Genomic DNA, 12,541 nt, shown 5'->3' on the forward strand with positions numbered 1-12,541 from the left:
CAATGGCGAGATACTGTTAAGCAGCAGTTGTGTTATTGGCTCCGCGGATTCACGATTCGTGATAAGTACTGTTTTGATTTAATATAATAAGACCAAAACTTAGAACCCTGGGTAAATCCCTGTTTAACGTGGTACATGTATGAAGGGTTTGCATCTCTTGTTTATAATCATTGTTGGGATCTTTTTCTCACTTCTCGTCCTAAAGTTAAGTTTTACTGTATGTTGCAACAGATTTTACCCTTGAATATGTGCAGAGAGAGACTATCAAGGTCCCCATTATCTTCAGGGACAAAGATGGTTTAGGAATCAAGTAAGTTTGCAAATAGATATGTTTTGATTACATTTACTGTTTCTTAACGTTTCAGCAAATGCCATCAATGTGTTTCTTTTTTCCAGCACGTATCAAACACATTTATTAAACACTTAATATGAGAAATTGCCTGAAACCGACGTAATGCAGAACGTCGGTATATTCTGGATCGTTAACGGAGGATCATTCTTCCTCCGCCTGCCTCAAATTATTCTTGACGTAAAGGAGGGAGAACTTGCTTTGCTTTGCCATGGAAGAGCAGCTAAACAAATGAATACTACCCGTTCTAGAGTAATATTTGATATTAACTTTCCAGGGTGTACCGTATTTCTTTAGCAGGTATGGCTCATTAGGCCAATTAACTACCATACGTCTGTAATACTTTAATAATGAAGATTAAAAATCAATCTTCAGTTGTGAATGGTATAGTTCCTCCAGCTCTGTATCCGTAATGCAGGAACTCTCGTTAACCCTTTGCCCGACTGTCCCTAAGAAAGAATGCCACACGAGGTTGAAAAACGGGAACTTCTCTCCTCTCCATTTTCAACGGACTCGGCAGTTCTAAAAGTTTAACTGTTCTTCAGCATACATTGAAAGAACGTCCACTGGGTCCCTTAAATTCGCAATATGCCGCTTCTCCGTGGGGGAAAAAAAGAACTGAGAACGTGATTCTCGAGGAGGGGGGTGGAACACGTTTTGTTTCGCTGACATCTTCACATGTTTCACATCCAAAGCGGGCACCCGTTGCGTCCGTGTCCATAATCGGTTCATTAGAGGCCTTGTGAGCATAACACGAATATGATTTGTTTTTAAGACGGTGATAATTCCGAATCTTAATTTTTGCTCTCTCGGAAATTAAATTCCCGTGTCTGTTATCCTTGCTGGAGGGAAGACAAACGTTAGTAACATCGGTCTTTGAATTAGGGTTGAGAAAGATCGTGTCTAATACGGGGTTACTAACACGCTTCGCAAGCATTTTCATTCGCCTGAAGTGGAGTAGGTTTAAATATACCAATTAAAATATACAAGATGGTTGAAAGTCATCGCAGACTTTGATAGATGTGGTAACATTTAGCTAATGTCCCATCCACTCTCCTGGCAGTCTGTAATTATAGAGGGATAACAATTGGCCACCGCCGCATAAGGTTCTATTTAAAACCTAACTTGTAAGTTTTCTGTTTCAAACGGGTATCTTTGAAAAGGCAGGACGGGGGGCGAAATCTAGTAATGTTAGTACTAAAACAAGTCATAAAGGTATAAAGTTTCGGCAGCGTTCGCAGAATCTTAGTTTTGTCAGTGAGAGATCGTGTTTCATTATACAACCCTACGCCAGACAATACCAGTGATGAAGGGCAAGGACAACCAAGCTGAATTCGTGCGACTTAAATACCATAGCGTAAATAGATAGACTTGTACCATTGTCTGAGATGGTACTTGGGTGGTCAGTTTTAATTCATAAAGCAGCCTTTACACATCCTGAAGCTCCCGGGTTCGAAATGGAAACCTCCTATTGGATAAAACACAGCGCCATTAGTGCAATGTAAAATTTTAACATTATGTTGATAGAGGCTTCGTAAGCCTGACTATAACGGTGAACTATGTCACGGCGCGTCACTTGTTTTAAAGCATTTTTAGCGGGTATAATGTGAGACTAAAATTTAATATCTTGTCTTCACCGCAGAACGCCAGATACCGATTTCAGTATCAGGGATGTAAAACTCTTCGTTGGTAAGTGAAATTTGAAGCGTATGAAATTGCGTTGTTTATTGAATTTAATTTTGTTTAATTATGAACTCTGAATGTCGGACGTTTGAGAATACTTAAATGTCATGTCTATAGATACGTTATCCAAGTTTATTTGAACAAAATGGGGTAGTGAAAAATTCTTAAATTATTGTTATAGATATTATTCGAGAAGATCTTTATAAATGATGCCGCTTAAGAATTAACTGGTTATTCATGTTTCAAATGGAGTTTTAATATTTGTATATACACCAGGAAGGAAAACATCTATATAATCTTGTTGATATGGAATCTTGGCTTTAATAATTCAATAAAAGTTTGCATGCCATGATTTCAGATGTGTATGAACAGTATAAATAATATGGTTTATAGTTACTGGAGATTAGGTTGCAATAAAATAACTGCTTGTGATCATGCTGGGTCATCGTCGTGTATTGCCAAATAATACAATACTGGAGCAGGTCTTTCAGCATCTCAGATCTCTCTTGCTCTTCCTGTAGATGAGGGGTTTCCCATCTTTTTTTTATGCCAGGGGCCCCCTCCCATTAATTGAGGGGTTCCTGGACCCCAGGTTGGGCCCCTGGTGGAGATGAAGGCTGGTTGGTGCTTGAGCTCTGAGTTCCACTTCACCCCATTCACTCATTTAATATTCTGCCAAACTCAGTATTGAAAAATCAATTCACCAGAATCCTAGACTTTCACTACTCTCAATGTTAAAACCAACCGTTTTCACCCCTAGATGGCTTAGACTCTTATGACTCTTCCTCCACCCACCACCTTCCAATGTATCTGTCATACCAGAACTTTAACCACTCTCTGAGTTATATCTCAATTGTCTAGGCCTCTCCAATGCAAATAACCCTTATAAATAACCCTTATAAATTTACCCAATTTCCCTCGGGATCAATAAAGTATATCTATCTATCTGAATATATACCTTCATATCATTTTGTTGAATTGTGCTGTACTCTTCCTATGTTGTTGCCTTCTGTGCTTTGTGGTGCTTTGGGCAGTAACCTTGCCATTTCTTGAGCATTTTTTTTGTTAGTATGAGGCCAAGTTGCTAGCTTAATGCTCATCCCAGTGTGGATGGGAAGCATGCAAGGGAGCTGGCAGGATTCGAACCTTGGGACCGCTCGCCCGAAGTCCGGCGTGGATGCCACTGTACTCTTTCCATGGCAGTACATTCTTCCTTAAGTTTAATGCCCAAATTGAATGGAAAGCCCCACATGGGATTTGATCAAGGTTATCTGAACCTGAAGCATCACTTCCTCAGTTTTGTGTTTTAACTTTCTTCAGGCGAAGACCAGCATTCCATTAGTCTTTATTGCTATTTAGACAAACACTAGATTTTCTGAATAAAATCTGCATTACTTCATAGTTACTGGTCCACCTCAGCTAAATTTAAGTAAGGTGGTCTGTTTTTCTTCCTATTTTTTTCCCCTCATGCTTAGAATGATATCATCACTGGTAGGACCAGGCATTGTGTGTTATAGAGCAGTAGTTTGTTGTGAGGCTGGGCTTAAGAAGTAGGAAGGCTTTCCTTTGATCCCCTTGGGCACTTAATAATCTTTTTCCAAGTCTTGCATCTCCTGCTTCCCCCTCTCCTGTACATTTTAATGTGTGTTGCTCTGCTATTGTAAAGATGCTCTCCACTAGTGGATTAGTAAAATTCACCTTAAAGCAGAATCGTGATGACTCCATATACATTGTTTCAGGAAGAAGACTTAATTTCTGTTTCAATATTCTGCTGTGAACTGGTGACCAGCTAAGTTGCGAGTGAACATTAAATTTGCTAGTGAATGTTTAATTTGTTGTGTGTTCAAATGTTCTTAATGCTTGTGAATGTTCTTTAATTGAAAGAGAGAACGCTGGTCCATCCATTTATTTTCTAATCAGAACATTTGGTTGCAAGGCAGGATTCATTCTGTTTTCTCATTTAACCCAATTGCAAGGTTTCAATTTGCATGAATATATTCTTTATTCTATAATTTTCCCAAATGATTGTTTTCCTTTGACCTTTTTGTTTATCTTCTTATGTATTTTTGACAGCCCAGTTGTGTTTATACATGACCAAGCTATTGTACTGAGAAACCAATTCTGAGGAGTAACAGAAATAAGATGAAGCCAGATACAATGATGAAGTGAACCGAAATTGTAGATTGCACGAATTGTGTGATTAAGGGAAGGGGTGAAGTATGTGATGGTTTTGATATTCTGGAAAATGTGTAAACACATTTTCACTGCATTCCAGAAAATAATTCACTCTGTAAAGCGGTTTAATGCATTTTAGCACGACAGACATTGATAAATACTACTATTGTTAAGAATAACTAGTGTCATGAGTGAACTAAGCACAGTGAGGATGCAGGGAGGCGTGGTCTGTTGGATGGTATATAAAAGTTTAAAAATGAAATGGAAAAGAACACTCTAAAGCATGTTGCCTAGTTGATGTTCAGTAAAGTATAATTAGTAGTGGCAGAAAGCCAATTGAACTTCACTTTTTAAAAAAAAAAAGTAAGTTGGGACTGCAGACTCTCTCAGGAACCAATTAATAGCAGGTCAGGTAATTAACTTCAGTCATCTGGGACAAAGTGTTAAATAACATTAGCTGTTGATTTACTTTTGGAAAACAAATGGAAAGTGTTCTATTGGAATTGAAACACTTTTGCTACTTCATTGCGTAAAATTGCATGGTGATGATTTTTGATGTTTGCTTGAAATCTTGAAAAAGCATTCAGATTTTTAAAATTAATGCAGATAGTTAATCAACTTGATTCTGCCTACACAATTCCATAGTTGTATTAATTGAGAAAGTAACCTTGAACAAATAGTTCTGTATTTCTCCAATGATAAGGAATTTTGAATTTCAGAGTGAGTTTTAAGAGAGATATTCTATTATACGAAGCATGAAGCCAAGTAGAGGCAGTTTTAAGAATTTTTTTCAATTTGATTAGTATCTGAAATGAGGACCACCCTCCCCCCCCCCCGCCCCTTGGATCATCTCCATTAATATGATTGCTAATGTGGACAATGATTTAGCTTTTTGTAACTGGTTAGCCGCCTCCTACGTTTTATGGAAATACAGACATTATGTCACTACAATCAGAAGAACAGGAACACCTTAAATTTCAAAGTAAATTTATTATCAAAGTATATATATGTCACCATATACAACCCTGAGATTTTTTGTGCGCGCAATCACAGTAAATACAAAAAAACTTCATTGAATCATAACCTAAGATTGGCATTGGAACAGTGCTTAGCCTCACAGTTGTAAGTGTAAAGTAAGTGGAACACAGCCTTGTTCACCTGTGCTGAGGGAGATTTTGAAGGAGATGTTGCCAATCTGAACTGACTGGGGTCTGTAAGTGAGGAAACTGAGGATCCAGTTGAAATAGTAAGTATTGAGGCCTAGGACTTGAAGCTTATTGATTAGTTTTGAGGATATGATAGTATTGAATGCTGAGCTGTAGTCAGATGAAGAGCATTCTGATGTATGCATCTTCACTGTCTAGATGTTCCAGGATTGTCAAGAGGTATAAATCACTGGAGATTGCAGTAAATATAAGTAGATAATGACACTGGCACAGCCAAGCCCTTTTCCTGCTTGCTAACAAGCACAGTGTACTTCAGTCGCTAGGGAACAGAAGATAGTAAAAATGGAAATCCTTTGTGCAGATAGGGTTCTTTTTGTATTATATGGCACTTCCTTTGCAATGTGAATGGAATGGACTTCACAGTGCTATTGCTTTGACGTGTTAAAGAACTACTTAAAATATTCTTTTAAGATCTATCAATCGTGGATGAGGAAGGAGAAGGAGCTTTCTTAAAGATGGAATGGAGTGATGTTTGCTTGAAAGAGAAATCAGCAGCTCACTTCCATGTAAGAAGGTTAGTTAATGCTGTGCCCTTTGAAGAGAATCAGAGGGAGCCTTCTGCTTTTCCTACTAGGAATGCAAAAACAGGAAGTAAGTTCATGAATTTTATCTGTCAAAGTTTGCTCGATGATCCATTCTAAATATCTGAATCTTGTGGTTATTTGCTGGGTAGCAGCAAAGGAGTATGTTATTCTACAATGAATTTTTTAGTAGACTCTTGCAACAAATGTTAACATAAGGTCTGTTTTCCTTTGATACAATTTTATAAACAATACCAATTAGTCCAGAGCTTGACTACTTTTGTGTAGTTCTTGTCTTCATTGATCTGAAGTGATTGTAAAGTAGATTTACCAGGGCTGGAAAATTGTTGCTTTGTAGAAAGTTGAATAAGTTATGATTGTTTTCTTTGGAACAGAGAAAGCAGGGGTGGGTGTGCAGTGGAGGAGAAAAGACTTGAGTATATAAAAATGATGAGAGCCAAGGGAAATAAGTAGGAGCTATTTAATTTAGCAGTTGAGTTGAAAAGGTGATTGTTAGGAGGATTAGAGGGCAGAAGAGGAAAAAATGTTTTTAACTACCAGATGGCTGGCTATCAGGAATATGCTGCCTGTAAGAGCGATAGAAGCAGAAACTTTCATTACATTTAAATAGTTCTTGAAGATCCATGATCTGCAGTACTATGGACCAAGAAATGGAAGGTAGCTTTAAATGGAACAGCTCTTTTTTTTAAACTTGCGTACAGACACAATGGAGCAAATAGCTTTCTGTATCTTAATTTTTTTCTGATTGTTTGCCACATTCAGAAACTTTACGGTGGTTCAGTTATTACCTCCGGGTCAATAGCTGTGAGATTACATGATCAAATCCCAGTGTGGTATACTATGAAAGTATCTGTGTAGTGATGTAATAATTTTGGTAACTTGTACATTAGCATTAGGAAAAAAAATCATGGAAGACGTCAGCAGGCTATTTTTTTAAAAAAAGATACCAGGTTCACTATTTTATTTCTATCCAACATTTTTACAGCCTTATTAAAATTTCTGCTTTGCATTACTGTACTTGATTGATACTTAAATACCCGATAAGGGGTGGCTTAATTTGTCACTAGGGGCAGGTAAGGTTGGGCAGCAAATGCCAACTTGGAAAGATATGTTAAGTTAAAGATTAGAGGCAGGGCTGTGGGAAAGAAATGATAAAAGTGTAACAGGCAGGGTTAGAAAGTACAGATCTAAAAGTAGCTAATGGAGATTATAAAAACATTAAAAGGGAAAAATTTAAAACTGTCTGAATGGGTATAATATCAAAGCAAAATACATGAACTAAAAGTGCAAGTAGAAATGAACATAATGTGATGGCGACCACAGAGTCATGAGTAGGCCATGTCTTGGGATCTGAATATTGAAGGCTACCCAACGTTTATTTATTTATTGAAATACAGTGTGAAACAGACCCTTACTGCCCTTTGAGCCACGCCGTCCAGTAGTCCCCCATTTAACTCTAGTCTTATCACGGGACAATTTACAATGACCAATTAATGGATCAACCAGTATGTCTCTTTGGACTGTGGGAGGAAACGAAAGCACCTGGAAGAAACCCACGCGGTTACGGGGAGAACGTGCAAACTCCTTACAGGCAGCAGTGGGAATTAAACTTGGGTTGCTGGTACTGTAAGGCGTTGTGCTAACCAGTGAAGGTCTTCGAGCAAGGGAGATGGGGTGACCTATGACATAACATAACGTTTGTATCGCTGGCAATGAGAAATAACAGTTCAAGTCACTTGTGGGAGTAATATGTAAGACCCTTCCCCCCCCCCACCCCCAAACATGGTGGCACAGAGTACAAAGGGTTAAATAATGGGAGCTTATTGGGGGTTTGTGGAATGGCACAGTGGAACTGCAGGTAGTGTAGTTGTTTCATAGCTTTGGCATTCTGGGTTTCATTTTGTTCCCTGGATGTGCTGGTCAGTAAGATAATTGGCTTCTGTAAATTCACCTGGTAAGTGGTTGGAAAATCAGAAGAGTGTTAAATGAGCATGTTTGAGCTTACAGGGAAATGATGGAAGATAGATTCAGCCCATCAGTCCTGTCTGCCGTGTGGAGAAATATGGTAGGTTATAATAATCATGGAAGATTCTAGTCTACATATAGACTGGAAAAATACTTGGATAAAGGAAGATTAGATGTCGCATTCATAGAATACTTAGAGTAATTTTTTTTTCAGTAAACAATTATCTAGACTAGAGTTAACTATATTTTGCTGCCAGCAGTATTGAGCAACGAGATAGGCTTAATTAGTGATGTCCAATTGAAAATGCCGCAAAGTAGCAATGATCGTAGCATGACTAAGGTTTACATTTTCTTTAAGCAAGAATAGATTTGGTTGAAGATTAGTAATTTAAATAAGTGAAAACAACTCGCTAAAACCTGGTAAATTAGTTAGGTTAAGGTAGGTCAATTTGGATGCAGGAGTTAAGATTTGAATGGATCTTTCAGAGTGCACAATGGATATGTTCTGACTAGAAATAAAACTTGCATGGATGGATCTACCATTTGTAGTTAATTACAAGTTTTTTTTTAAGTAATGAGTTTAAAAAACATAATTGTGCAGACGAATGGCAGGTCAGAAGATTAGACATAATTTAGAAGCAACAAAGAGTGACCAAATAAATAGATGTAAAGAAGAAAAACAGAGCAAAGCTGGCCAAGGATGGAAAAATTAGTGAAGCTGGCCTGAAATGGAAAAAACAATAGAGTAATGCTAGTAGAACTGTAAAAACACATGCTGTGTTTCAACTGACCTTTTTTAAAACAAAGACTAACAAAATGAGACTGCAAAATTAATTGTGGAAAACAAGTAGATAGCAAAGAATTCAACGTGTTTTGCATATGTTTTCACCGTAGAGTAAGCAAGTACCATGCCAGAAATACTGTAAATTGGGGGTAGAAAAAAAAAACTTGGAGAAATTACAATTTCTGAGGAAGTGGTACTGAGCAAAATGTTGGAACTGCAAGCTGACAAGTGTCCAGCTCCACATGGATTTCATTCCACTGTCTTCAAGGATGTAGTTAGTGAAATGGATTTGTTCTTAATTTTCTGAAAGGTTCCATTTGATTGTAAAAAGGAGTTACAAGGGAACCACACGAGCATCCTTGGTTCATATGTGGCACTGTCTATAAGGAGACTTTAATGTTCTCCTTGTGACCGTGTGGGTTTACTCCGTGTGCACCAGTTTCCCTCCACGTTCCAAAGATGTATGGGTTAGGCAAATTGGTCACATAGGCGTAATTGGGTGGTGCAGGCTCATTGGGCCAGAAGGGCCTGTTACCAAGCTGTATCTCCAAATAAAATAAATGATGTGAGGCTTAAAAGTTAACTGGTGGTATCTGGGTTGCCAGAAGGCACTTAAGGTTATTAAATGGAAGATTTTATTAAAACTATATAGCTATACTGTTGCGAAATCAGGGTTCCTTAAAAACCCCATTGGAGTCGTTCTCCTGGCACTTCTTGATTTGAGTCTCTAGTTCCGGACATACTGTATCATTAACATTAGAAGCAGTGAAATAGGAGTGGGATAGGTGAAAGTTGCAGCAGAAACTCTCAGCTTGGAAAAGAAAATGTTTATGAATGCTACAATTCTAGTTAGTGAACAAATGGAAATAATGTATTCTCTTTTTGTGTTCACTCAGTACATTTGAAGGGATGTGTTTTTAAATAAGTTTGTGTGGGGATTTTATTTGGGAAGGTCCCTTCCACTCCAAATGAGCAAAAGTAAGAAAGCTCAGTGTGCAGTTTGTCTGCAGCATTAGGCCTTGGTGAAAGCTGATGCATAAGAACATGAAATTAGAGGTAGGTGTAGGCTATTCAGTAAGATTATAGTTGATCTTGTATCTTAAATCCATCTTGCCTCCTGATTCCCCCCCCTATTTCTATTGGTATCGGTCATGGCCCTGGATTTGACTGAGCTACTAGAGTCTAAGGAGGTTTTTCCATCTCAGTCCTGAATGTTGTTCTCTGATCCTGAAACTGTATTCTCTGCTTTTGAGAACCTTAAAGCCAAAGTAAGTAATAAATGTTTGGAATCCACTACCCTAGAGAACCATGGAGTCTGCTTATTCGAGTACGTATATCCAAGGCTAAATTTTGGGCTAGACACGAGTCTCTCCATCTACCTAGTCAGTATCTTTCAGAACCAAAAAATGTATCAATAAAATTGTTCTCAATTACAAAGGCCACAGGCCAGTCTTACTGATCCAGAAGGCAACTAGCTTATCCCAGGAATCAGTCTGGTGGATCAATGCTGCACTAACCCCAAGGTAAATGTATCCTGCCTTTACAGTGGCCAGAATTGCACAGAGTGCTTCAGATTTGGTCTTCGCAGAGTCCTGTGTGAATACAGTAAGACTTCCTTATACTTCAACCTCATTACATTAGAGTACTAACTGTACATTTTTCATTCTGTTTTTATTTATTCAGTGTTTGAGATGTGGGCTTCACTGGCAAGCTCTGCATTTGTTGCCCGTGTGAGGTTGCTGCTGAACAACGTTCTTGAACTATCACAGTCTGTTTGGTGAAAGCTCACTTGCAGTGTCCCCGTTTGAAATTCCAGGAATTAGATCTGGTGATGATGAAGGAATAATATATTTCCTGGTATGGGGGACAAAGTTGATGTTTAGGATTGTAGATAATGTGTAGATTATTCCATCATGGTCCTGACTTGTGCCTTCTAGATTGTAGAAAGGCTTTGGAATATAGTGAAGTAATTTCTATGTTGCAGAATACTTAGTCTCTTATCTTGTAACTATTTACGTACTTGTAAATCAAAAGAAATGACAGATTCTGGAAATCTGAAATGTTGAGGAACCCAATTTGTGAGAACTGAGTTAAAAGTAACTGAAATTGAAATAAGTTTAAGGAAGTTATTGGTTCACCTGAAAGTATTATTAGGCCCATAAATGATGGGAAAGGAAGAGGTAAAATGGTAGGTGTTGCATGGATGGGTGCTGTGAGGAGGGATGTGAGTGTTGTGGATTTGGAAAAGGAGCATTATGTGATAGTGCTTGTCTTATTTATGTATTGAGTCTAATTTTCCAATTATTTTGTGCTAATTAATACCATCCTATAGTCATTATTGATTAACAGTTTTAATTCTGTATTATTTTATTTTCAATTACCAGTTTCAATTTCAATCCAGTTTGTAAGTTGTGAACAACAAAGTTTTGGCTCTGATTCTTTCAGAATTGTACTTTCACCACTTTCATATTGCGCTATCAGTCCGAACTCTTTGACCCAAACACAGTTAGGTATTCTGTCTGTTACTTGTTGGTTGAGTCAACAGTGTTGTGAAGCCATGTGAATGAAAGTGGATATATGGGCTGGGCGGTACAGTCAACAGACATATTTCAGAGACTTTTTTAAGAATTTTCAAGTGAAACCTTTTTGTAAATTGGCAAGCCCTTTCCTTGCTTGAATGGTAGTCTTATAAACCATGTGGAAGCTCTATATTGTTTTTGTTTGCATGGCTGATTTTGGCTTTCCATGCAAAGTAACACAAAATAAGGACTTTGCTGCTTTCATAAGAAAACAAAAAAACAAAAATCACAAGTTAACTTTCCTTTCAACAAAGTAAAATATTCATGCCGGAGTTTTATTTTGGATCAATATTCCAAACTGCCATTGGTTTTTAAATGAGGGATTTATTTTATTGCGCATTTTCAAACACAAATCTTTTAATTTAGATTGTTTACTTCATTGTTACTGAAGTCTTTTTTTTAGTCAGCTGCTCTCGATTTGTTTGGATGTCACTTAAGCGAAACTACCCACCTCCTGTTACTGTATAAATCATAGGAGATGATTTCATGCCCAATAGTAGACTCCCTGATAACAGTAAGGGCAAGCAACACACATCAAAGTTGCTGGTGAACGCAGCAGGCCAGGCAGCGTCTCTAGGAAGAGGTACAGTCGATGTTTTGGGCCGAGACCCTTCGTCAGGACTAACTGAAGGAAGAGTTAGTAAATCTCTTACTAACTCTTCCTTCATTTATGAAGGTAGGGAAATGCTATATTATAACTGCACATCAAGGCCACATTTGATATGTTGTGTGCAGTTCTGGTGTTCTTTTTAAAGGAGAGATGATCTTGCATAGGAGGCAAATTTGTGAAGGTTCACTAGGGTGATTCCAAAGATGAGAGTTACTTTCTGAATAAAGATTAGTGATAATAGAGCTGTAAAACTTGTTGGCCTTGTACTCACTGATGTTTAGAAGTTTGGCCTTGGCAGGATAAGATGCTAAAAGAATATTTCTGTTGATGGGTGAAACTGGAACTAGGGAAGAATAGTTTTTAAGTAATGAATTGTCCATTGAAGGTAATGAATTCTTCTAACCTAGAGTGCTATGGCAGCGATCAGTGAATATTTTCAAGGCCAATATAGTTTTTTGGACTGAAGTTGAGAACTACAGGGAATAAGTTGGCCTATGTCCTGTTGAATGGTGGAGTGGAGTCTATTCTTGCTTCTATTTCCTTATGTTATTATTCACAAAGCCATTGGTGAGAATGTGTATTCAAATGAGCAATAACTTAACAATCACTAAATTAAAACAACTGACAA

At 37.8% G+C, this 12,541-nt stretch overlaps 1 protein-coding gene across 12 annotated transcripts in view; it reads left to right on the top strand.

The window, feature by feature from the left end:
• The window catches only part of kdm2bb (lysine (K)-specific demethylase 2Bb), a 245,450-nt gene that overhangs the window by 24,072 nt on the left and 208,837 nt on the right, over positions 1–12,541 (top strand). For 10 of the 12 annotated variants that reach the window (XM_072247794.1, XM_072247787.1, XM_072247789.1 and 7 more), the window contains exons 3-4: positions 232–310; positions 1,992–2,038. The exons of the other annotated variants lie outside the window; for them this stretch is intronic. In XM_072247794.1, coding sequence (XP_072103895.1) covers positions 232–310; positions 1,992–2,038 — 126 coding nt within the window. The remainder of the gene's footprint in view (positions 1–231; positions 311–1,991; positions 2,039–12,541) is intronic. 12 annotated transcript variants of the gene reach the window in all.

Source organism: Mobula birostris, chromosome 31, assembly GCF_030028105.1.
Source record: "Mobula birostris isolate sMobBir1 chromosome 31, sMobBir1.hap1, whole genome shotgun sequence".
Taxonomy (NCBI): Eukaryota; Metazoa; Chordata; class Chondrichthyes; order Myliobatiformes; family Myliobatidae; genus Mobula; species Mobula birostris.